Genomic DNA, 27,196 nt, shown 5'->3' on the forward strand with positions numbered 1-27,196 from the left:
CCTCCAGTTCTGAATTTATTCAAAGACTGTATTGGATAGTAGAAAGAGCAATAGGGAAACCAGAGTTCTAATCCCCAACTAACACATATGGGACCTTAGGCAAGATATTTAATAACCTCTTTCCCCATCAGAACAATGGGGATAATAATACGCTAAAAGTTCCTGGGGTTACTGTAGTGAATGAATTAAACTGGGAGGTAGTCTTATATAGGCAGAATAGGGGGTGTTATTAGTGAGGGGCTCCTGGTAGAACCTCCTACCACAAACTGTTTTGATTCTTCTTGTTATAGTTCTTAGAACTTCACTATTAGAGTTTCATTCCTTAGAGTTAAACACATCTCTCCCCTCATATCTGTTTTTAACATACTAAGTATTTAATAATTCACTGAAAGACATTTACAGGTTAACTAGGTTACTTGAACTTGCTACTTTCAAAATTTCTGCTGTGTCTAAGCTAGCCACTCATGTAGGTTAATTTACTCTTATGTCACCATGAAGAAGCCACCCAGACCCAATATGTTTTTTTAAAAAATAAACCTGTGTCAAGTATGGAATTTCTTGATGACTTCTTTATCTAAAAACTGGCATTGCAATAAAAACTTTGAATATATGTATATACATTATATATGAAAATATAACCTTTTAACTTTAAATGTAAATGTATATATATCACAAGATACAAGTATATACAAATATGCACATATATACACATACATACATAATCATTTATACAGCAGCTGTGGGTTAGTGGATAAAGAGCTGTCCTCAGAGAAAGCTCTAGCTTTAAATTTTACTTCTGGCTACACAACTCAGTCTTAATGTCCCAGGAAATTCTCTTTAGAAAGTATAGATCCAAAACCAATCTGCACTCGTAAAGGATTTCCAATGTCAATGAAATCAGATTCCCCACAAAAGAAGCCCAGTCATCTTAAAACAACTTCCCAAGTTTATCAGATCCCTTTCTTCTCCTGAGCACTGAAAACTAGCAGGAAAGGGGAAGGCTCTGAAGAATGGGGGGAGGGACTCTAAGAAAAAGAAACTAGCAGCACAGGGAGGAGGCCTGGCCAGCTCTCTACCACTCAGAAAAGTCACTGACTTATAAAAGGCCAGAAGAAGATAGGATGGACATTCCTATTCTTAGCCCTTTTCTCTTTCTTAGAAACTGTCCAGATAATTTGCCATTATGGAAATAATCCAGGAATATGGCTTGCTTTGAGCTGTTGACCAACATTGGGGGTACCCCCAGTCAGGCCATGTGAGCCTAAGGAGAGTGAGGAAAGTAGGCAAGAGGCAGGATTTTCGGTGACCTTTGCTTGACTGGGAAGGATTCTGGACTGGTAGAGGTTTAGCAAGTAACATTTTCATTGTTGCTAAAGTTTAAAATGCAGCCCAAAGTGGGAAACCATGTTTTCAGTCAAGAGCCAGAGACTCATGGGAAAGTAAGTAAAAGGCCACATTTCAAAAGCAATTTCATTTAGGTTTTTGTTATTTCGTAAAAAAAAAAAAAAAAAAAGTATAAAATGTTCAATGTGCCCAAATCAGAAGCGGGAATGTGAAACATTATTTAATAAATTCCAGGAATAAACATTAAATAGCCAAGTTAAGATAGGAGAGAAGCCAAAATAAGAGAGAATAAGAAGAAAAAGACGAATGGACAAAAGAAAAAAAAGAGAGAGAGAAAGAGAAGGGGGGATGAGGGAAAGATGAATACACAGAGGAGAGAAAAGGAGCAACAAGAGAGAGAAAAGAAGAGGCAGTGAATGATAAGATATTTGAATTGCTTTGTAGGTTTGGTGGTGAATAAATTCAAGATCAGACCCTAGGATTTGGTGTGCTTGGTCTATTTTTCTGTCATAGACTGCTCCTGGAAAAGGTGATTAGCTTTTTAGCTATCATTCACAGCTCTTCTACTCCTTTAATAATAAGGATTTCAGAGGTTCCACCATGAATGAAATAGCCAGTGAGAAGAATCAGAGCAAGGGTGGGTGTAGGAACTTAGGGAAGAGGTTATACTCTAGTTGTAACTTGGTAAAGATCAAAATATTGCTGAGGGTTGGATCTGGCTTCTAAAGCAGAGATTCACCATCTCCAGCTTTTTAGGACAAGGGAATCTCAAACCATACCAGGAGTAGATAGAGGATTAAAATGGTCCTTCTCCACAAATTTCTGAACATTGACCCATAGTAAACTCCAGGGCTAGTGGAGGTTAGTGTGGCTTGATGTAGACGCCCTGGGATAGCGTCTGCTTTCAAGCAGTCACTTATACATAGAAACAGAAAAGAAAGTGGTAGTTAAGAATGATTAGGACAACTATCAATTGGGGAATGTCTGTATGGCTATGGTATATGGATGTAATGGAATACTTTTATTCTATAAAAAATTATTTGTAGGATGATTTCAGAAAGCAGTTCAGGATGAACTGAAGCTAAGTGAAGTGAGTAGAACCAAGAGAACAATATGTACAACAACAAGAAGATTATGTGATGATCAACTCTGATAGATTTGATTTTTTTCAACAATGAGGTGATTCAGGCCATATCTAATAAACTTGTGATGGACAAAGCCATCTGCATCCAGAAAGAAGACTATGGGGACTGAATATGGGTCACAATATTGTATTTTCACATGCTTGCTTTTTGTTTCTCTTTTTTTTTTTCTTTTTGATCTGATTTTTCTTATGCAGCATGATAAGTGTGGAAATATGTTTAGAAGAATTACACATGTTTAACCTATATCATTTTACTCACTGTTAAGGAGATGGGGGAAGGGGAAGAGAAAAATTTAGAACACAAGATTTTTCAAGGTTGAATGTTGAAAATTATTTTTGCATGCATTTTGAAAATAAAAACTATTATCAAAAGAAAAAAAAAGAATGTTTAGGGCAAATAGTCACTAAATAAAAAAAAAAAAAAAAAAAAAAGGTAAGGAGGCGAGAAAGAAGGAAAATCTGTTTAGGAATCCTAACAAAAAGCTATCCAGCCAGAAAGGAAAGAGACTCACCTATTCAGAGAGATTTCTCCAAGTGCCAGACCAGGACACTTACTACTAAGGATAGCTAAGTGCTGTCTTTGGGGTAGGGTAGGTGGGTCCTATATGGTTTTCAGCATGTGAATAAGATTTAAGAGGAATCAGACAGAAAGGACTTTGTTTTCATAGTGTCCAAGAGAGCTGATAAGACAGTAGAGATTTAAATCAAGAATTAAACACAGGGCTAGATTATAGATTAGACAATCACAAAACTGGCCAGATCTTTGGAAATCATCTGGCTCAACCCCCTCAGGTTTAAAAAGGGGAAGTGATTTGGACAAAATAATCTAGTCTTTTCATAGCAGAATTCAGAACAGAATTCAGGCTTGGAAAATCCAAGCCATTCAAGGATTCAAACTAAAAGAAAAATTTCTCTCCTATCAGATTCTATTTCTCCAAGGTAGGTATGAAACAGAGCAATGCTCATTCATGTATTTATTCAATATTATTGAGCATCTATTACATGCATGGCTCAATGGGAAACACAATAACCTATTCAAAGCATAGTTACCTGGCAACTTCAGCCATCTAAAACACAGCTAAGAAACAGGCAGGAAGCAACACTGGGCTTCTGAGTAGCCAAAATCAATTTCATGAAGTCCATAAACTAAAGCTTTACTCATAGAAATTCTCAAAGCCCTCACTTAGCATCTATTAACTCTTATTTCAGAAACACTGATAATTAGCTTATGAGGCAACATGGTATGCCAGAAGAAAGCTCTAGGTTTGGAATCAAATGATCTATGAACTTAGATTGTTTCCTCATCAGTAAAGTGGGAATCTTCCCCTTAAGGCCGTGTCATATATTATTTCACTTGAGCCTGAAAATGGCCCAATTAGGATTGATATTATAAATTTAATTTAATTTTACAGATGAGGAAATTAAAGTTTAGAAAGAAAAATCAACTTGTGGTCTTGGAGCTCATAGATATCAAAGGAAAGATGGCTTTCTTGACTCCAAATCCAGTAGTCTATCCATTCTTTTACATAGTATTCCTTTACATAGTATCATCAACAATGAAACTGACTAGCTTTTATTTTGGTTCATTTCCAATCCTTCCCCTCAAACTGCCACTTAAAAAGTCCTTGTGAAAACGTGAATTTTATATAACTTAAACTTTTATAATTAATTATTATATACTTTATTTTACTACAGTTAAATATTTAACAAACACCCATTTAAATGCCATCTATCTGCAAGCCATTGTGCTAGATGTTAGAGGAACAAGGATAAAAAATGATACGAGTTCCTTCCCTCAAGAAGCTTATTGTTTATTTTTTTCTTTTCTTTTTTTAAATTTAAAAAAAATTTAAATTTTATTTTCAAAACATATATATGGGTAATTTTTCAACATTGACCCTTGCAAAACCTTGTATTCCAAATTTTCCCCTTCTTCCTCCTCATCCCCTTCCCTTGATGGCAGCTTGTCCAATACCTGCTAATTAAAATATATGTTAAATCCTATATATGAATACACAAGAAAAATTGGATCAATAAGGGGAAAAAATGGGAACGAAAACAAAATGCAAGCAAACAACAACAGAAAGAGTAAAAATGCTATGTTGTAGTTCACACTTAGTTCCCATAGTCCTCTCTCTGGGTGTAGATGGTTCTCTTCGTCACAAGAACATTAGAACTGATCTGAATCATGTCATTGTTCAAAAGAACTATGTACATCAGAATTGATCATCACACAATCTTGCTATTGCTGTGTACAATGATTTTCTGGTTCTACTCATTTCACTTAGCATCAGTTCATGTAAGTCTCTCCAAGACTTTCTGAAATCATCCTGCTGATAGTTTCTTACAGAACAATAATATTCCATAACATTCATATGTCTTAACTTATTCAGCCATTCTCCCAGTGATGGGCATCCACTCAATTTCCAGTTTGCCACCACAAAGAGGGCTGCCACAAACATTTTTGCACATGTGGCTCCCCTTCCTTCCTTTAAGATCTTTCTGGGACATAAACCCAGTAGAAACACTGCTGGATCAAAAGGTATGCACAATTTGATAACTTTTTTAGCATAATTCCAAACTGCTCTCCAGAATGGTTGGATCCATTCACAACTCCACCAACAATGCATCAGTGTCCCAGTTTTCCCACATCCCCTCCAACATTAGTCATTATCATTTCCAGTCATTTTAGCCAATCTGAGAAGTGTGTGGTAATCTCTCAGAGTTGTCTTAATTTGCATCTCTCATCAATAGTGATTTAGAACACCTTTTCATATGACTAGAAATGGTTTTAATTTCTTCATCTAAAACTGCTCATATCCTTTGATCATTTATCAATGGCTTGAATTCTTATAAATTTGAGTCAATTCTCTATATATTTTAGAAATGAGGCCTTTATCAAACCCCTTAAATATAAAAATGTTTCTCCAATTTGCTGCAAGAAGCTTATAATTTAATGGAGGTGGGATGGGGGAAGAAAAAATAGACTACAATCTAACATTTAGACAAAAAAATTGTCTTTTCAACTAAGCACTAAATGACATCAAGTTAGTACACCTCACAATCATAGAATCTTAAGATTTAAAAAGGAACTTTGAGGTCACTGAATATTACTTCCTATCCAGCACAGCTTTCTATCTAGTCATTTTGTCTTGTCTATCCATTAGAAATATCAATCAAGGGCTAGAAGGCCCTTTATAACTTTTCCTTAACCCAACTTTCTTATTTATCTTTATTATTATTATATTTCTTATTCTTAACCCAGAAATAACTGGGGTCCAAAGAGAAGTGACTTGTGTTTGATTGCACAGCAAATTGGTATCACTGCACCCATCTAGAGCCCAGACCAGAAGCCCTGTTCTCTAACTCCCTAGATGGTGTTAAAGAGGTAGCCTGGCTCAGTGGGAAAAAGTAGGCTTTTCAAGTCAAGAGGACCCAAGTTCAAATTTTGGATCTTAGTCTCTGTGTGACCATGGGTGATTCATTTATCCTTTCTGGGCCTCAGGTTCCTCAACTGTAAAATGAAGGAGAGGGTTGAACTAAGTGATTTCTAAAGACCCTTTCACAGGTCTAAATTTGTGATTTTATGTTTTTTCTGAATTTATTTTCCTGTTTCCTTCTCTAATGCAAAAGGTGAATGGAAAGAGTGACTGAATTGAAAGTCACTTAAAAAGCAGAGGTAGGAAGTTTAATACCTTCACCAACCTTTCAAATAAGAAATGAGTTTCCTGGTTTTATTGCTGACCCTTCTTCCCTTCACTGGTGGGGATACTCCTTCAGAAAAGGTGAAGACTGTGGGATTAGGGGAGGGATTCTTTCTCCCAGGATCCAGGCATGGGATGACCTCTGCTAAGGGGTTAGGTAAATAGCTTCTCTGGGAAAGGAACTTGTGTGACTTTCAGGATAAAAAAGCCAAAATAAAACTTTAGGAATTGTCAAGGGTTGGCAAACCCTAAGAATTTTCCCTTTCTCTCCCTCTGAGCTCAGCAGTTTCAGCTTAAGGAATGCTAGGCAGTCTGACCTGAGAACACTGGGAGAGACAAGAGTCCTGGTTCTCTTGCTTACTAACCTTGAGAAAAGAGATTTTCCCTCTCAGAGGTTCAATTTCCTTTTTAGTCTCCCTGACCTTTCTTTTGTCTAAATTTTCCTTATGTTGACAGGATTGGGATTGGGATGGGACTGCTAGCCACAAACTTCAACCCTCAGAGAGGCCACTGGGAACTTCGTTGGTCTTTTAAATTTGTAAACTTTTATTTTTCTAATTAATAAATATTTTATTTTCTTTCCCTCTCACCTACCTCTCCAAATTGGGGGGAGGGGAAAAAGAAAAAATAAAATCCCTGTAACAACAATGCATAGTCAAGCAAAAAAAAGTCTGCATTGGCCATATCCAAAAATACATGTCTCATTCTGCATCTTGAGTCCATCACTTTTCAACGAGCCTATGGGCAGAATACTTTATCTTTTTTCTGCTATGTTGTGGAGCTTCGCTCTTGACTAAAATTTCCTCTTTCTATTGAAGGTATCACTATTCTTCCAGACTTGCTCCTTCATAACCTTTCTCAGTTCCTCACTTTCATTCACCTCACAGTCACAGTTACCAACTCTAATCATTTTTACTTCCATAATACCTGGTGCTTGTGCATCCTCTCTGTTCACATGGGGCCATCCCCACCCCAGATTAGGTCTATATCAACTCTCGCTTGGGCTATTAGAATAATTTCTTGCCAGTCTCCCTACCTCAAGCTATCTCTTCACCAATCTGTCATCTACACAGCTACCAAAGTGACATTCCTAAAATGCACGCTTGACAAGGTCACTCTCCTGCTCTACGAATTCTAGAGGCTCTCTATTGTATCTAGAATTAAATAATAACTCTTTTGTTCGGCATCTAAAATCCTATACAGACTGACTCCACTACACTCAGCCAAAGCTGCTGTTCCTCAGACAAGATAATCTATCTTTCTTTTGTCTTGGAGGCTTTAAACAAGCTATAAATGGATAAAATGCCTCTTTCCTCACCTCCACCTTCTTAGAATCTCAAGCTTTCTACAAAGCACAGATGAAGTGCCACAACCTACATGAAACTGTTCCCAATAACTCCTAGGGGTAATTACATCTCCTGGAATTACTTTGTATATATTTTGAACTTGTTTAAATACTATATAAATAGATATTGTGTTCCCCCATAAAATGTTAAACTCTTTGAAGTTATTTTGTTTTTGTCTTTGCATTCCCAAATTCCAAAACAGTGCCTGGTTTATTGTAAGGTGCCTAATAAATGTTTGTGGATTGACTGATTCAAGACAAGTCATCTCACTTTCTCATGGATCTGGTTCCTTTTCTGTAAAATGGGGATAATCATGTTTGTACTGCCTACTTGACTGGTTCTTTGTGGGAAAAGCTCTTTGTCAACTTAGTAAAATGGTATATGATGGGCATGATCATGGTCATGTGCTCATGGCTAAAGATTTCATCACCAAAGGTCCAATATGTATTAGGATATGTCTCTTTTTACTTAGCTAGTCTTGCTAGCTAAGACAGGAGATGAAATCATGATCACACTAATAAAGAAGGGGATCTTACATTGATGAGATTATGAAGTTATCCAAGAATGACTGTTTTCAGAACTATGGTAGATAGTAAGAGATGTAAAGATATTTGATGCATTATCTTTGACCCCAGGAAGCCAGTGCTCTTCTGGCTAGGACAAGTCAAACATAAATGAAACAGACATAATAATCATTATGTCACAGTGTGGGGCCAGGAAGTACAAAGAGGACAGTGTGCTAGAACTGGAGTCGAGGACCTGAGTTCAATTCAGCCCCCAGACACTATTTGTGTGATCTGGACAAGTTACTTAACCTTGTTCTCCTCAGTTTCCTCATCTGTAAAGTGAGCTGGAGAAGGAAATGGCAAACCATACCAGCATCTTTACCAAGAAAGACCCAAGTGGGACCAGGAAGAGTCAAACATGACTGGAAATGACTGAACAAAAACCTCAAAATAGAAAGATTCCAGGCCCGGAAGTTGGGAGAAGCCAGATTCTGGTCCTTGATCTACAAAGATCTAAGGTATATTCATCTCTCTGATTTCAATTTTCTTGCATATGAACTAAAAAACGAAAGCTCTCCCAACACTAAACTTCCTCTTATTTCAATTACCAGATTATGTTATTAGCTAAAAATTCCATAGTAATTCATAAAATATGGGGAAAACTGGAATGCTCAGGTAAAGTGTCATGGAGGAAATGAGAACAGTTGAAGAGATAGGGGAGGAGGACGTATCAGGCAAAATCCAGAAGGAAATGGAATGCATTGAACAAGGGACAGTAGGAAGCCTGGAGTGATGAAAAAATCTGCCCTATGAATAATGAGACATACGAGAAAGTGGAAACTCTGATCAAACGCTAAGCTGACTGGACACTTTACCCCATAGAAAGAAGGGAGCCGTTGAAAATACTGGAGGAAGGGAATAATAGGACAAAAGCAGCTTCTTAGAGGGGTAACGATGGAGTAGATAAATGATAGACTGATAGGGGGAGGTCAGGGGGAGGGCAAGCCCAGGCTCTACCCTAGTAATTTTAGACCAGCTTGGAGGTTGTTGATGTAATCCAGGCATGGGGTGAAGGGGGCCCGGACTAGAATGTTGGCAGTAGGGATGGCCAGGAGCCTGATTCTTAGTCTACAGAGAAAGTCATGCCCAAATGCAGTCACAGGACTCTTTAGAGAAAAAGGTTCCTGGCTTCTCAGATTGGGTGTAGTCCAGGTTGGGGGAGAAGGGAAGAGGCGCCACCCCCTCCAGCCCTAGAGGAGCGCTACAGCTCAGAGTAGAGCTGCTACTTTTGTTTGAAAAAAACCCAAACAAATCAGGTCCCTGTTTACATTAGAAGGAAGGGGGGGAAAGTGTGTGGGAGGGGGCGGGGAGAGCTTTAAAGGGGGTGGAGGTGGGAGGGAGGAGCCGAGGCGGAAAAAAACAAGAGGCCGGGCTGCTGCTGCGCAGAGCGCGCCCTTGGGAGGCTCTGGGGTTGTTAATGAATGAGAAAGCGCCTCCCCACCCCCATCCACCCGGGGCAGCCTGTGGGCTGCGGGGCGGAGGAGGGATGTCAGAGGAGAGGGTTTTTTTTTTTAACCCTTTCAAGGATATTCATGATCAGATATGGGTCTTTCCTGTTTACTTAAAAAGTTTACTTTAAAAAAAAGGGCGCCAGACTTACCGCGTTAATTTCTAGGAGCAATTGCAATGAGACCCAAAGAGTTGGGTCCCACGTGACCCAGAGGGAGCCGCGTGCCTCGGGTGGTGTTGGGACGTGGCGCGTATCTCGCTTCTCGTACTCCAAGGAGGAGAGAAGCCGGCACCTTCTCGCCAGTCTCCTTATAATGAAAGTCTTGGTACTGCGTAGCTCTCCTTGAGCGGGAGCTACGACTCTAGGAAGGGAAACGAGGTGAATCGGAGCCCTGGGATTCTTAAGGGGATAGCGGGCAGGTGGCTGAGGCTCAAGGGCGGGGTGGGAAGTCGTTCTCGGGTTGTCCCCCAAGCCAGATTTCAGAGCTGGAACAAGAACACAGGTGCTCAGGCTCCCGATTCGCTGACCCCGGCTTTCAAGGGCAGTGGCACAGCAGTACCTGGCGGCTTCGGTCCCCGCACAGAGGGCAGAGGCTCCAAGAGGGCACCCCTCAATCCATTCCACTGGAAGACCCTATCCGAGAACCACCTGAGATCTTTAGTTGCCAAGCTTTCGACTTTCTGGAACTTATTTTTGTACGTGATACATAAAAATAGGCAGAAATGAGAAGAGAAAGGTTCAGAGAGGAAAGAAGCTAACCGATCGGAGACCCCAGCATTCCCGGGCGGGCACGAGAAAGGGAACAAATTCCTGATCTCACCCGGGAAAAAGCTGCGAACCTGTTAGGGGAGTACCCACCTACGATCCGGGTCTTTTTCCCTTAGGCTGTGGGACCGCACGGGAGGAAGTGTGAGGGTGAGGGCTTCTAGCCCCATTTTCCCGTGGGAAAGGACCCAGTGGCGCGCTGTCCCTTTAAGAAAGTTCATCAAAGTTTTAAAAGTTTTCGTGGAAAAGGGGAAGAGGAAAAGAAAGAAGAGAGAGAAAAAGAAAAAAACCCACCAAAACCCAACCCGGCGTAGTCTAGGGGGCCGGGGGAAAGTTTGAAGCCGGAGGCGTGGATTGGCTATGGGTTCCCCAGGAGACGATGATGCAGGGCGGGCGGGGGGAGGAGTTGGCCCGGCCCCAGCTGTGGCCGGTTCTCGGCCCCCGCCCCCCCGGCGCCCGCCCCGGCCCCCGCCCCCCGGCCGCGGCCGCTGCCGGCGCACTCGCCGGTCGCTGTGAAAAGGCACAGGCGGCGGCCGTTCCGGCTCCGCTCGGGTCCCCAGCGCCTACCCGCGCCCGCACTTCTCTTTCTTTGGCTGCCCGCACCCGCCAAACTTAATGTGACCCCAGCCCAAGACGGCGGCTGCCCCACTCACTGCCCCGCACACCTCCCCCACCCCCTCCACCCCGCACTCCCCGGAGCGCACGGGCCACTGACCACCCCCCTCCCCCCACTCCACTCGGGGCCCCGGCGCCGCTCCCTGCCCCCTCCTCTTGCCTCTCTCCCTCCCTCCTCAGCCCCCTCCCGCACCATGAGCAACCTGAAGCCGGACAGCGAGCACAGCACCAGCACCGGCACCGGCACCGGCATCGGCGGCAGCTTGGAAGAGGAGGTGAGTGAGAGGGGTGCGAACACTTGGGCAAAGTGGAGAAAGGAGTGTTGGGGCCCCGAGCGCGCTGGCAGCCCGGGGATGGAAGGAAGGGAGCGGGCTTCGTTCACACTTCTGCTCCTCGGGGCCCGTGCTGTAGGCCCCTTGAGTTGGACGGGGATGGATGGGCGGGTGGGAGCTCTCTGGGGAAAAGATAGAATTCAGTCGCTCCCCCTGGTGTCCTCCCTTCCTTTCTTTCTGAAAGCCTCCCCGTCCCGCGGGAAGGGGCAAGGGAGAGATGCCGGTCTCTCCATGGCGAGGCCAGCCCTTCCCGAAGAACACGGGGCGGACGGGACTCAATTCCCTGCAGGTGGGGCAACGCCTCAGCTGGCGTGTTTCACTCTCCAAAGAGTCTCCTTCCTCCTTCCCCACTCCCTTCCCCCCTACCCTTGTCCGTCCCCTGTGGAGCTTCCCGGATGGCCTGGGACTGTTTCAGTTTGCTGGAAGGAGCTGTAGGGATTAGCCAGTTGGGCGGGTCTCCTGCTTAGGGCTTCCTTTCCTCCTGCCCTTTCCACGCTGACCTCTCCCTGTGACCTTGAAGGAGTAGTTTTAACCTCTATCGGTACCCCCAGAGTCCAGACTCCTTTGCCACGGAGGGCAGTTTCACTCCTACCACCCCTCCCCGCCAGGGGCTATGAGAGCCATGGCACTGGCAGTTTCTTGGGCGGTTCAGAAGTATGATTAGCTGAGGGACTAGGGAACTGGTGGCCTCTGTCCCTTTCTTTTTCTTCTGCCCCAACCCCCACCCCATCCCCCAGCCAGTTCTGTTCTGGATGATTATAGCGACAGCTTTAGGGGATTCCTGGAGGGAAACTAGTGAAGAGGAGTGGGGGCGGATATTAACTTTGTTGACCAATGATGTGCTAAAATCCAGAAGTGTGAAGCAGTTTTCTGGAACTACCAGAAGCTGGGTGGTTAATGGAATGGGGAGACTATGGAATATATGTTACAGTGGGGATAAGATATGGCCGTGAATAGCAACACTAAGCTTAAAAACAAACTGGGGAAGAGGATGGGTCTTACTTGTCTGAGAATAGACTTGTCCCCAGATAGCATGCTTTTATCATCCCTAGCCTCTTGCTGTGTCACTGGAGGGGAAGAGAGACTTTCCTGTCCCCATTATCCATCAACATTCTGACTCTGACCACAGAGGCATAGGCTGATTATCCACCTTATATTCCTTTCCTCTTGGCATAAGGGATGACCACAGGACTCTCTGGAAAAGGGGGTAGAAAGTATGTATATGGCCATCACTTTCCTCTAACTGAACTACATTGGTTCTCCCTTACTCCACCCAGCTTATCCCTAGGGAGAGAGCATCGTGTGGTGTGTTTAGCGCAGAATGGCGACAGAGGTCCCACCCCACTAGCCTGGCTTCTGCAATGTGGGAGGGACATGTTGGCAGTGCCCACTCTTTCTTGGGAGCTGTCAAGTCATTCTTCCTCCTTCCCCAAGATCTCTTTACCTTCTACCAATAACATTCTCAAGTATCTATGTCTTAGGGCTGTGAGGGAAGGGGACCCAGCTTTTACACTACCCAAAATGAAGGAATGAAATCCTAGATAATATAGGCACTTGTGATTATAAAGTAGGATGCTACCAATTTCGCCTTTTAACATTTCCTGCCTCTTGTCTGGTAGTAATTCATTTTTGCCCAAGTCCAGAGTTGCTTTCCTAATTCCCATGGGGCCAGAGGTTGGAGGAGTAGTTATGTCCCTTCTGTCTCTTGGTTTATTTGGAAAGTGTTTGAAGGAAGGATGCAATGTCTCCATGGAAGCTGGTTACATTTCCACTTTTACTGAGCTCAACAAGGGACTTTAAGATAGTCCCAGCCTTCTTTTGGCAGAAGAGACCAGTCCAGAATTCTAGCATTTTGTTGGGTGTGAGGTTAGATGAATATAGAGAGGTTAATTAAAGTAACCTTCTTGAGATCACAAGCCAGTCTGTGGCACCCTCAAGATTATTCCAATTTGGCTGAGCTTTCCAAGAGAATATACATCTTAGCCTGTAGATTTGTAGGATCTAGAAACCTCCTCTAGGACTGAAGAAGGCCCTGGCATCCTGGCTGGTCCCAGTTCAACTATTGAGATGATTTAAGTGTCACAGGACTACAAAAAGAAGTGGACCTGGTCTAGTTTAGTCGGGGAATTAGCTACATTGGCTGTAGTACAAGATACATATGGTTGTGTTGTGGAAATAGAGGAAAGGATGCTTCCATTTGGGATATGGAAATACTAGATGGTTTTGTGAAAGAAATGATCTTATCAATATGGAGATGTCAGAGGAAATGGACAGTCTAAGCAAAAAGTATAGCTTCCAGCTATAGTTGGGTTATTAGGTGAGAGAGACAGAGAGGTTGACATCTCCTATTTGGAGAATGATGACTCCAAAGTTTTGTCTCAAAACTAAGTAAGATATCTGACTAATCAGAGCCTCAGTTTCTGTGTCTATAAAATGGAGATAATACTCGTAGATCCTGTATCCAAGTTTTGGAGCTCAAATGAAATAATGTATGTAAAACATTTTACAAAAAATTAAAGTGTCAGTTTGGGGATATATGAGGAAGCATGGGGGACAGGAGAAGAGACTTCTGCAAAGTGAAACTGAAAATGTGATTATGACCTTTTGGAGCCTCAGTTACCCCATCTGTAAATTGGGGATAATGTTTATAGCACCTATGTCAGTTGTGAGGCTCAAATGAGATAATATATGTAAAGTATTTTACAAAAGACAAAATACTGTACAAGTAAATTATTAGGTACATGAAGGAGAATAGAGGTTAGAGAGAAGAGAATCTCGAAAAGTTAGCCTGAGACCACAGCATGAAAGGCCTTGAATGGAAGATTGAGGAGTTTGAAGTTCATTCTTTAAGCAATAGGAAACTCTCCATAGATTTTTAACTAGAAGAATGACATGACAAAACTGGCCTTAGGAATACCATCATCTTAGCTGTGTTTTGGGAATACTGGAGGCTATCATAATGGCCTGGGGTCAAGGGTGCTAATGGGAATGAATGGTATTTGTAATTTTAATATATGATTAGAATTCTAGGAGAGGGAAACTGAACTGGATTGATTGATTGATAAAACCTGAGTGCTGTCACTGCCAGACACTGAAAAAGTCTCTTCAAGGTTTTCAAAGAATCCTAGTATGGTATAATCCAAGAGCTAGAGGGGGTCTGATTAGCCATCTTTTGGTCCCACTCTTATTTAATAGATGAGAAAGGGAAGGTCAGAGAGGAAATTACTTGACTAAAGTCTCAGCCTGAACTGAACAATTCAAGCCTCTTCTGGCTCAGAATTTTTCTGTTAAACTTTGCTGCTTTATGTTAATTAAGATTCTAAAGCTCCTTGTAAAGAAATATGACTAACTTCTATCTTAAACCAAAAAACCCAAATGTATGCAAATGTTATTAGGAAGATAAGTGTGGATGCCAGTGAACTATGGCACCCTTGTGTTGCTGCCATTGAGAATGTTCAAACTTTTGTCATGTGAGTAGATTTAATTTCTGGAAACCTTGAAGTCTGGTGAATAAAAAACATGACCATGCTGGGGGATTGCTGTCTGGGCCCTAAAACTAGACATAACTATGAAGTAAAAAGACAGAAGCTCCCCCGCTTTCCAAACTGGTTCTGGAGACACTCATAAAAGGAATTTATTTATTTATTTTTAACAATACTTAGCAACCTTGGAATTAAAAAAAAAAAGGCATGGATATATATATATATATATATATATATATATATATATATATATATATATATAGTCTAATTTGCTTAAAACAAAGGTTTTAATAAGAAGTCCACGAACTTAAAATTTTTCTAGATAATTACTAAATATAATTGAAGTCTTTTGTAATCTTGTGTATTTTATCATTTAAACACATGATTCTGAGAAAGAATCCATAGAATTTAGTAGACTGCCTGGGATCCATGACATATAAAAGGTTGAGAACCTTCTGGTTTAAAGTAAGCACATTGCATTGATGTTTGTTAACAATATTCTGTTAGAATTTCCTTGTCACTGACTTTGAAACTAGGGTTCTGGGAAATGAGGTCGGCAAGCTCAGGGCCCTCCTCTTCCCTCCCACTTCTAGGCAACATTGATGGAGAGGCTCTCCAGCATATCAGGAGGCAGGACACTAACTAGATTTGTGTTCTGTGCTTCTCTAAGAAGTTAAGGGGTGGGTGAGAAGGGGAAAGAAAAGAACTAAAGTCGCAGCAATCAGAGTGTGGCCTGGGGGGCCTCTGGGTGGTCCTCTCAAAGGGCATGTGAAGACAAAACTATTTCCAAAATAATACTAAGACCTTTTATATATAGTAAATATCAATAGATAAAACTCATAAACAAAAGCTCTTTGGAGAGGTCCTTAATGTCTTTAAAATTCATTTGTTTGTGATAGTTACTACAGGCATCATTATCCCCATTTTTACATATCTCACAGCTCTGTGGTGTGGCTTGAATGTGATAAAATGTATAGAATGGACTTGGCAAACTTGAATACTCCTGATTCTATGTGCAGGAGATGTGAGGAGCAGCTGGCCTTGGAGATGATGTGGTATCTCCAGGAGCTTAACCTCCCGTGGGCACCAGGTAGAAGGGAGAACAATTTTAAGATTCCTAAGAGTCATCTAATCCCATTTCTTATTTTATAGATAAGGAAACTGAGGCGTGGAAGTGAAGCGGCTTGTTCAAGGTCACATAACTAGTAGATAGCTTGAACATTAGGTCCTTGGGATCAGTCTATTTTTTTCACTGCAACATGATAGAGCAGGGTGCCCAGTGGTCCAATGGAAATGGAGCAGAGGGTATCCCAGAAGTCTCTGGTGCAGTTTCAGCTTATTGTCAGTTATTATTGTTCCATCTTATGAAAAGAGCCCTAGATTTAGATTGGAAGACCTGTTGGATTTCAAACTCTGTCACCAGTAATCTCGGGGCTTTAGGGCAGTAGGCATAGAGTGGCTAAGACTGGAGTCAGGAAGACTCATCTTCATGGGTCTCACATACTTACTAGTGTGACCCTGGGCAAGTTACTTAACCCTGTTCACTTCAGTTTCTTTATCTGTCAAATGAGCTGGAGAAGGAAATGGCAAAATACTCCAGTGTCTTTGTCAAGAAAATTCCAAGTGGGGTCCGGAAGACTCAGACACCATTGAAGCACCTAAAGTTACCTTAACCTTAAGTCTTCCTTCTTGAGACAACCCCCGATTCATCCTGTCTGTCTTGTTTGTTCTTAGTTGTTTGCGTGTTGTCTCCTGAATTAGACTGAGCTCCTTGGGAAATGGGGGAAACTGTCTTTCGCCCTCCTTGTTATGCCTAATGTTTCACACAGCATATTTTGTTGTTAATAGTCATATCCTATTCTTTGTGACCCTAGAGATCATAGTACACCAAAACTGCTCATAAGATTTTCTAGGCAAAGATACTGAATTGGTTTGCCGTTTCCTTCTGAAATGAATTAAGGCAGAGGTTAAGTAACTTGCCAAGCCATTACATACCTAAGGCAGGATTTGAACTTGGGTCTTCCCCAATTCCAGATCCATTACTTTATCCATTGAGTCATTTAGCTTCCTCTCTTAGGACATAGTAGGTGCATAATAAATGTTGATTGACTGACTCATTTAATGGTGCTTTATACTACTCCTATGTGGTAGAATATTAGGAAAGGCCTTAGTGCAGTGGGAAGAAGAGAACCCAGAAATGCAGCATCTGGAGCTCATTCCTTGATAGAGGGAATGATGAGGACGACGACCATAGTCCAAGTTATGACTATATTTGTGCATGTTAGAAATATGGAAGAGATGAAGGAAGAAGAAGAAAATTGGGGAATGGTCATGAACCGGCACTGAACTTACTGGTACAGAAGCAGACTGACTTAGAAATCCACAGATCATGATGGACCAGGATGAAATAAACCTGAAAGACAAAAAATGGTTGCTGGTGGAGTATTGGTGACTGAAAGGAAGGTTTGAAAATAGGTAGCTAAAAACAATGAAAATTGAATTTTACTCCTGATCCTATGTGCAGGAGATGTGAGGAGCAGCTGGCCTTGGAGATGATGTGGTATCTCCAGGAGCTTAACCTCCCTTGGGCACCAGGTAGAAGGGAGAAAAATTTTAAGATTCCCAAGAGTCATCTAATCCCATTTCTTATTTTATAGATAAGGAAACTGAGGCGTGGAAGTGAAGCGGCTTGCCCAAGGTCACATAACTAGTAGATAGCTTGAACGTTAGGTCCTTGGGATCAGTCTATTTTTTCACTGCAACATGATAGAGCAGGGTGTCCAATGGTCCAGTGGAAATGGAGCATAGGGTAAAGCTGAGTTTATTATGAGTGCAGAAGAGCAGTGATAGTGCATGGTTTGGCCATCTTAACTTTGGAATCCCTTATTGGAAAGGAAAGGAGCTCAGAAGCTGATCTCTCTCTGGAAGCATATTGTAGACTCTGCAGGTGTTTGTTTGGATCAGTATGCCTTATTCCAGTAAGAAGGTACCCTAGGAGAGGAATCTGATAGTTAAAGACCTTGGGTTTAGGTGAGGAAACTGGCAAGGGATCAGGTCAGGAGAGCTATAGTCAGTGAAGAAAAAGTGTCCAATCCTCTTCTCCCAGAGGGAAGAACACTGACCTTCAGCTGCTTTTGCCTTCTTAGAACTAGCATTAGAGTTGGAGTCTGGGACCTGACTATACAACTTAACCGTATGACTCTAATGTCCTTGCGACTCAGTTTCCTCATTTGTAAAATGGGTTAGGACTAGGTATTTTAGTAGTTGAAAGCTATGGTCACTTTGGCTTTTTGAGTTAATTATGTATTGTTTATAAGACCTGTTCTGGTTAGATGTGATAGGAAATGTTGGACTCATAATTAACTGTTGGAGTACTACTGCCCTAGCTCTTTGAGAAGTCCACCAAACATAACATGTTACCTTGGGCCTGTTAATTATGTCTCTCTAACTCTATCTACTCTCTGCTGGGGATGTAAGGGCAAAAAGAGTGGCAGCAGATACAAAGATACTTCTTCAGATATTTCTTCGTATCCTAATTCAGTAAGTGTTTGACTTTGGTGTTTTGAGAAAATGCTACTTTATTTCAGAAATTCACTGAAATCAATATATTTGGTTCTGAGTCCTGGCTTAGCAGAAGGACTCTGTCTTGTGTTTGTTGTCTTCAGTGTCTCAGGCTCCAGGCCCCTTAGTTGGGGAAAAAAAGGGCAATTAGCTTTCATATTTCAGACCCCCCAGCTAACAATAGCCACCTTAAGCAGCTGCTTATCCAGGACAAGCAGGGATGGCTCAGTGGTGCCTACAGCCTTAATCCCCTCTCTCCCTGGTCAAACACCACAACTAGCTGAGCTGTGACTGGATCTCCTCATCCCTACAAACTCTTTTCTCAATTTGGGCTGATTAGGAAGAACTTGTGGGCATGTATGCACACGCTTCAAGTTACAGTTTGGGCCAGAGTGAGACAGATGGCCTGAATTCATTTCTCAGAGCCTGGTACAGCCTCCCCAGAGCTGTAGGGTGTGACTCAAGACAGGCACCTTCCTTGGCTAAAGCCTAATAGCCTGCTCAGTGGGTGCTAGTGTCACTTAAGGTATGTACAGCAAGAGGTGAGTAGGTAGGAACACAACTGTGTTGGAGGTCTAGCCTTGCCACCAAGAACCAATGTGTTATTGGACTGTGTCCTCCTAGGTAAAAAGAACTGCATCCTTCTACAAGCTATTAGGACTCTCAAATGAGAGTGGATATAAAAGTACTTGGAAAAGTCCAAATCCTAGGATAGACAAAATTAATGGGTGCTAAAATGCAAATTTATCCCGTAACTTGTCATTGAGGACTAATAAATCCCAGTACCTTCTATTACCTTCAGGATCAAATATAAAAATCTCAGTTTGGCTTTGAAAACCCTTTACAACCTGGTCACTTCCTACACTTCCAGTTGCTCCTTCTTTAACACCCTTCTCCACACTCTCATCCATGATGCTGGCCTCCCTGCTCCTCACACAAGACATTCCATCCCCCAACTTAGTGTCTTTTCCTTGCTTATGGACCACACTTAAGAGTTTTTCTCTTTGCCAACCTCCAGACTTCCTTCAAGACTCAGTTCAGATCCTACCTTCTACAGGAGGTCTTTTCAGATGTTTTTTCCCCACCCCATGCCTTTCTTCTCTGAGATGACTTTTTTTTTAAAAAATCATGTATACATGTATGTTATGTGCAATTTTTTCATCTTATCTCCATTAGAATATGAGCTCTTCGAGATTGCGTATTTGCCATTATTTGTATCCTTGTTACTAAGCTCAGTGCCTAAAACAGAGTAACTGCTTAAATGCTTGTTAACTAACTGTTAAAATGTATATAATTCAAGAATAGGATGCTAGATTTTTCCTATCTAGGTGACATAACAGGTGAAATACTAGGCAATGAGCTTCCTCCCCTGGAGAAAGAGAAGGAGGAGGGTGGGATCCTACAAGGTTTGAAGTGCTTAGGGTAGGAATGGGACTTTATCTCTTTGATAGAGGGAACTCCCAGATGAGAATTTTCTCCACCAATGTAGGTTGACATCATCTCTGCCACTTAGTCTTAGAAGTTGTTTGGAGTATGGAAGCGACACAGATAGTATGTTACTGTGGAACTTTAAGTGAGGGTTTGGGGTTTTTTTTTTGCTTGGTTTTTTGTTTGTTTGTTTGTTTTGTCTTGAAGACTGACTTTACTTGTTATAGTAGCTTCCTCTGGACTTGAGGCAACATGAGTGTTGAGGCTACCTGGGGGACATTACAAAGGGATCCTGACTTCATCAAGCCCCTTGTGATCTGGTGCAAGGAAGGACTTAGTGTTCATCTGAAATCAGTGAAGCCTTTTTATCCCCTTCTGAGGATGGAGGCAGGGTTCCTGTCAGACTATGTCTCAAGGTTTTCTGGTTGCTTCAACCTAAGAGCTGATATACAGGATATGCCTTATTCTAGTTCTCAAAATGGCCAGGTTCTCGCATGAGAGAAAGCACTGGTAGATTAGACCAAAAACTAAGTTTCCTACAGCCCAATGCCTTGATTTGCAGTGTGAGTGAATGAATTTTTCTGTGCCTCCGTTTCCTTAGCTCCTGATGGGCTCCGTCATGATGCTGTGTTCTGAGATTGATCCTGCTTATTGTTCCAGGTACAAATATGTTGGCCTCTGTTTCCCAGTGACCCTATTCTTTCCCCCTCTCAATCACATAGACATTAAAGACTTTGGGTTAGGGATTGGTGGGAGAGTTCCAGGAAGTTAAACACATTCAAGGAAAGAAATGTGCTCCCTTGTATCTTTGTAGTATTTTGCACTCATTGGTCTAAAAGAGGTGATACTACAATCGGGATTAGAGCTCTACACCAGATCTCTTGGTGTTAGACCACAATGCTGCCATTTTACACAGTTATTAAGCAGATAAACGGGGTAGCGAAAGCTCTGGTGTACCGAAAAGAGCTTTGGCCTGGCACTTGGGTTCATGGGCCAGCTGTCATGTGATTGTGTACACATCTTAAGCTCTCTTGACCTCTTTTTTCCCATCTGTAAAATTAAGGGTTAAGAGTAAATCTGAGGTTGTTTCTGGCTCTAAAAATGAAAAGCCGGTCACCTCATCTCTTACCTCAGCATGTAGTACACTCATGACCAAGTTTCAGGTCTTTCATTTCCCCAGAAGAGTCATTCTACAGAGGAACTGGATGGGTCAGGATAAAAGCCCAGCCCAAATCACCTGTTTTTGTGGAACCAAGTTGACACTGAGGATCAACTGGTTGCTGATCATGAGCTACCAGTCTCTAAATTGATCATCTGGAATATTATTTAATCCTTGATAGAAACACCTAGCCTTTCCCCAATTCTGTCCTGGGCCTTGCTTCAGGGACCATTTCTATCCTTTTTTTGCCTCCTTTTTCTTTGTTTCTCTCCTGTCCTTTGGGGAAATGATTTGTACATAGAAGGTTTTGAGAACTGAATCATCAACACAGACCTTCAGACAAGTTGGAAATCCCTTCTGTCCCTGACCCCATTGTACAAAGAAAGCCACAGTGGTTCAAGGATATGCTAGTAAAGTGTGTCACACTGTTTCCAAAGTATTCCAGACCTGGGATGCAGGACTGAGAACCTCTTCTTCTGCTCTTCCCCAGGACTGGGAAGATGTCATTCATGGATGACTAAACTGAGAAGTTTGACTGTCAGAAACCATCAAAGCAGGATAGGCAGTACTGCAAGCAGACTTAGGCAAGACACACACCTTCCTCTTACCGTGTGTGTGTGTGTGTGTTTGTGTGTGTGTGTGTGTGTGCGTGTGCGTGTGCGTGTGTGCGTGTGTGTGTGTAAAAGAGAGAGCAAGGTAGAGAGGTGGAATAACATGAAGAAATGGTTGGCTGAAATTTGGAGCCATCTTCCCAGGAGGCAATCCTTTTTCCCCATCCTAGTTGCCCAATCTCATTGCCACTGAGCTAGTCCAAGTCTTCTCTCCTGACCAGGGGCTCTGGCTTTTTTAGCTTTTGGGGCTGGCTGACATGTTTGCTTCTTCTAGTTGAGTGATGATACAGAAAAACTCCCTTCCCATAAGCGGGGGTGGAGGGAGGCACTGACTCCAGCAGTGAGCATTTCCTGACTTTAGCTCTTGGCTACACAACCTGAGACTCTTGAACAGCTTGGAACTAGAACCAGGCAGGTTCTTTTTTCCCCTCTCCAGCCTCTCTGGGTCATTTTGGTTTCCTTTCTTCAAAACCAGCCTCCAAAACCCAAATATGAGGTCCTGCCTCAGGAAGATAATTCGCTGCTCACCTTGTTGTTAACAGTTTTATTCTAGCATCTTAGATGTTGAGCTGGAAGGGAAATTAGAGGCTCTCCAGCCCAATTTTCTTAATCTTAGAAATAAGGAAACTGAGGCTGACAGAGGTTAGGGGACTTGGATAGTGTTAATTGCTAAGTCTCTGAAGCAAAATTTGAACCTTACTTCAAATCAAGCCCTCTATTCACTAGGTTATGTATTCTCTGCCTTTGTCCTTCTTGAAGGATCTTAACTGACAGAGACAGGACCCAAGCTCTTTGGTTCCAAAACCAGTATACTGTCTACTCTCCCATGTTGCTTTGTGGCAGAAGGTAATCTTGGAGAGGGTTCAAGACTGGGTTTTGTTTTGGTGGGCTAAGGAGCTACATTCTCTACAGGAGTAGATATGGGTGGGAGGCTAGTGCATCCAGTCCTTTTCTGTTCACCAAGGGCCAGGGTAGGGCTGTGCATGTTGGGAACGTTATGGTCCCATAAAGCTATAGGACCGAAGTTCTAAATCTTTTTTGTATCATAGACTCTGTTAGCAGACTGCTGAAATCTCCGTCTTCTCAGAAAATGTTTCTAAATGCATGCGCGCGCACACACACACACACACACACACAAATATACAGGAAACCAATTATATTGAAACACAATTCACAAACCTCAGTTTAGGAATGCCTGTAATACTCAGCCCTGGTTTAGTGCAGGGAAGGTGATCTGTTACTTACTAGCCTTCATTATGATGTTGTGAGACTGATAGTAGACTTGGTTCTAATTACTCTGTCCCTAATTAGTTGTATGGCCTTAACTTCTGATCACCAGTATTTTATTATTCAGTCTGTCCAACTCCTCTGTGATCCTGTGAACCATATTGTCCGTGAGGTTTTCTTGGCAAAAATGTTGAAGTTGTTTGCCGTTTTCTTTTCCAGTGGATTAAGGGAAACAGGGGTAAGCCACTTGCCAGGTAGAGTCTGAGATTTGAACTCAGGTCCTCCTGACTAAGTGCAGGGCTCTATTCATTGAGCCATCTAGATACTCTGATCACCAATTGACTCATCTATGAAATGGAGATATCCCTGCTCTATTTATCTCTTAGCACTATTGACTGGATCAAATGAGGAAATGGATATGAAACTTCATTCAAAAGTATAAAGTATTTTACTATTATAGGATGATAGCATTATGAACTTCTATCTTGTACTAACTAGTTTGTATAATCAGATAATTAGTTGGGAAAGAGAAGAAAAATAAACATCAAGGTATTTGATTTTTCCCCCTCTTTTGAGGTTAATTTGCTTCAAACCAGACCTTGATTGTAGTCTAGAGGAGCATCTGGATAATGCTGAAACCAGGATTGCTGAATATCCCTGTTCCTCTCCCTAAGTCACCTTTTCCCTTGTTGAGATAGCAAAAGTCCCCTTTTTATCCCTTTGGGTGGAGAGGGAAAGTGGAATGAGATTTCACTGCTCATTGGGACTGTGGGAGTGACTGGGATAAGGTGGCTGAGGGCTCAGTCTTGATGGGTAAGATTGCCTATTTTGTCCTCTTCATCCACCATTACCTCTTCTCCTCCCTCCCCTTCTGTTCTACCTCACTTTTCAATCTCCCTCTCTCCTGCTTTCTCCCCCCACTTTCTCTGCCTCTTTTTCTTGCTTACACTCAGTGCCTTATAAGTCCTGGGTTTTGCAGGCTTCATTGCTGCATTCCATCAGCCTGGCGTCAAGTGGACCAGCTCTTGGGGGAGGAAGGGGAGAGTAAAGCACAACTAGGCAGTCTGGGACATGTCAAATGTGGGACCTGGGGGTGGGGAGAGAAGATCAGGGAGGAAAAAGGATGGACTGGTTTTTTTTTTCTCCTGTCCTCTACAATGGTTTACTGAATAAAAGGATGTCAAGATATTCAAGATATTCCCAAGGGATTCTGCTTTAGGACTTCTAAGGCTGATCAAGACCACCTCTCTATCCCCCTTTCTTACCCTCCTGATACCCAAAAGAAAATGTTATAGTCTCAGATCTTTTCTATCTTTTGGGAGGTATATTTGTAACCTGCTGAATGACAGGTTTCTAGATGAAGAATTAGAGCGAACTAAGTAAGAATTGGCCTTTTTCCCTAGGCCACATTCTTGTATTTGCTCTTTTCAACAATCCTTCTGGGTGCAAAGTCATAGAATTTTGTTCCCTAAATATCTGTAAAGACTGGAAAGGTGAATTCATTCCTTTTCCAGCCAACATATGTACATACATACATTGTTATTTAGTTCTGTCTGATTCTTCATAACCTCATTTGGAATTTGCCTGGCAAAGATACTGGAGTGGTTTGCCATTTCCTTCTCCAACTCTTTTTTACAGATGAGGAAACTTGAGGCAGACAAGGTTAAATGACTTGCCCAGGATCACAAAGCTAGGAAGTGTCTGAGGCTTGATTTGAATTTAGGAAGATGAATTTTCCTAATTCCAGGCCCAGCACGCTGTCCATTGTGCCACCTAGTTACCCATCATGTACATACGTATATGTATGTGAATATATTTAATATATATAAACACACAATGCATGGTATATAAATATAGAGTGTGTGTATATGTGTGTGTGTATACACTAATATATTACATATAATATTATGTAATATATAAGTATGTTATAACTATATTATCAAACTATATAAAATATATTTATCTTTACCTGGAAGGGAGTTTGACTAATTCTAGTCCTATCTACCTCTTGTGTCAGATTCCATGCGGTATGAGGAGGGGAAAAGGGGAAAAAAAATTAGAACTAAAAAAATTTTTAATGAATGTTAGAAATTGTCTTTATCTGTTATTGAGGAAAACAAAAATTTTTGTTTGTTTTTCAAAAGTTAATTTGAGAGATTTGAGAACACTGAACTCAGGAGAGCTAAGTCTCATCAGATTCAGGCTCCCTCACCAGCAGTGACTGGATCCCAATCACTTCCTGTTGGAATCTTAATTTAACTCTGATCTTTAAAATGGCTAATTTTTAGCCTGTCTCGACCATAGGATTGGATTGAAAGCAGACATTTATTAAGTGTGTTTCAGACGTTGTGCTTGTAGGGAAAAACCTCTGAAGGTATTTCGGGTGCTGGAACTTTGAGCTATTGTAATCATTGGGGAAGAAACCACATGAATTAGGTGTGACACCAGCCTCCCAATGCCCCAGGTGGTGTTCTGCTTACACTGCCTCTGTGCATGTAGAAAGGGAATTCTCCATGGGAAACCCCCACACTCAAGCCCCAGTGGCCAGTGGTAGACAATTAGGTGTAGAGATAAGAAGTAGAGGTACACTTGTATGTGACCCTGTAGCTTCCAGAGAAGTATTTTTAAGTGGAGAGGAAGGGATTTCTTTCTAGGAAGACCCTGCTTCTTCACCCAAGCAGGGGAAAGAAAATGCAACCCATATGATATGGTTTTAATGACTTTTTCAGGACCTCTTTTCTTCCTTCTGTGCCCCACATTTTTTACAGCAGTTCTGCTTGAGGTCTGGGCATTGAGGAAGGATATAGGAGGAGCTTACAAGAGGATTGTTTTTCCCTTTTCAGATGATCTTCAGTATGCCTTCTTCCATCCTAAGAAATGTTTCTCATTCAGATAATTCACTTCAGCCTACAGTTGAATCCCTGGCTGGGTTAAGATGAGGGTGAGAGTTTACAGAGGGGGAAAGCATGTTTTTTTGGCAAATCCAGACTTTCCTTCTGAGACTGTATAAAAGTAAATTCTTGGGAAGGTTCTATATCAGTGGTTCTCAAACTCTTTTTCTCAGTGTCTTTACAGTATTAACAACTATTGAGAATCTGTCCAAAGAGTTTTTGTTCATATGGGTTTTTTAATAGATATTTATCATATTAGAAATTTGGAATTTGTAGACCCTCTGAAAGGATTTCAGAGACCCTCCAGGATTCACTGAACCACACTTTGAGAACCACTGTTCTATATTTTCCAGATTAATTTCCTGGAGGATTCCTCAAAATGGTGGACATTTAAAATAGTCAAGTCAGCAAACATTTCTTAAGTCCTTTCTATGTGCTAGTCATGGTCTTGATTACCAGGTATGCAAAGAAAGGTTCCTGGGACAGCTAGCTGGCAGGGTGCTTATCTGCCTGACTCCAGGACACCAGTGCTAGGGCATCTGGCCCTATCATTGTTCATTTTAGCCAACAATCCCACCTTCTTCCCCTTTGGGACTTCATCCTGTTCCTTTTGTTCCTCCAGACCAAGAAGTGTCTATAAAGATCAGTGGACTAAATATCATGCCACCTGGCTTCAAATTTTAGTTCTGCTAATTAGTTTTGTGAGCTTAAGCTAGTAATAACTAGTATTTTCTGTAGTACTTAAAAGTAGATTTGCAGAGCACTTTATGGCTCTCTCATTTTATTCCCACCATAACCCTAGTACTATTTTTAATCTTTAAATCCTCATTTTACAGATGAGGAAACTGAGGCAAATGGGTGATTGACTTGCTAGTAAGTGTCAGATTGGATTTGAATTTGGGTCTTCCTGACTCCAGGCCCTGTTGTCTTAACTGTGTCCAGCTTCCTTTTTTTTTTTTTTTTTTTAATTTCTTAAATTAGTAGAGCAGGAATAACTGCATCTGTCCTATAAGCTGTTCTTACTAAGGGATAGACAAGATAGAGATCTCATAACAATAGACTTGCTTGTCTGATGACTTAATTTATTAAGCATTCACTCTGTATTAGGTACGGGGAGCAGGCGGGGGGTGGGGTGCAAAGGTAAGCAAGAACATCGTGAAGCTCTTGGGAAATGGGGACATTCTAGCATAGAAAAGATGTAAGGCCCTGACCTACAAGGGGGGAGATTAGGAAGGCCTTTTGCAGGAGATGGGATTTGAGCTTTTTTTAATTAATATTGTTTTCAGTTAACAAGCATTTGTTTTCTTTCCATCCCTCCCATCTCCCATCTACTTTCAAAGCAAAACAAAACCCTTATCACAAGACAGGGTAAACAAACCCCCTTATTGGCAATGAACAAAAATGTCTTGATTCTGCATATTTATTTAGTCTATCACCTCTCTGTTAGGAAGGAGTAACATTCTTCTTCATCAGTTCCCTGAAGTCATAGTCAACTGTTGTTGATCAGAATTCTTACAACTTTAGAAGTTGTTCATTTTCTACAATGTTATATGCTCTTCTTCTTTTGATAT

At 41.7% G+C, this 27,196-nt stretch overlaps 2 protein-coding genes across 2 annotated transcripts in view; one reads left to right on the plus strand and one right to left on the minus strand.

The window, feature by feature from the left end:
• Positions 1 to 10,489, minus strand: part of LOC127546887 (uncharacterized) — a 64,019-nt gene extending 53,530 nt beyond the window's left edge. The window contains exons 1-2 of the mRNA XM_051973794.1: positions 10,417 to 10,489; positions 9,705 to 10,177 (exon numbers count right to left, since the gene is read on the minus strand). Of these exons, the coding sequence (XP_051829754.1) occupies positions 9,705 to 10,177; positions 10,417 to 10,489 (546 nt within the window). The remainder of the gene's footprint in view (positions 1 to 9,704; positions 10,178 to 10,416) is intronic.
• A 263-nt stretch (positions 10,490 to 10,752) lies between these two features.
• RBPMS2 (RNA binding protein, mRNA processing factor 2) overlaps positions 10,753 to 27,196 on the plus strand; it is a 52,818-nt gene continuing 36,374 nt past the window's right edge. Inside the window, exon 1 of the mRNA XM_051980885.1 lies at positions 10,753 to 11,209. Coding sequence (XP_051836845.1) covers positions 11,129 to 11,209 — 81 coding nt within the window. The 5' untranslated portion in view covers positions 10,753 to 11,128. The remainder of the gene's footprint in view (positions 11,210 to 27,196) is intronic.

This window comes from Antechinus flavipes, chromosome 2 (genome assembly GCF_016432865.1).
Source record: "Antechinus flavipes isolate AdamAnt ecotype Samford, QLD, Australia chromosome 2, AdamAnt_v2, whole genome shotgun sequence".
NCBI lineage: Eukaryota > Metazoa > Chordata > Mammalia > Dasyuromorphia > Dasyuridae > Antechinus > Antechinus flavipes.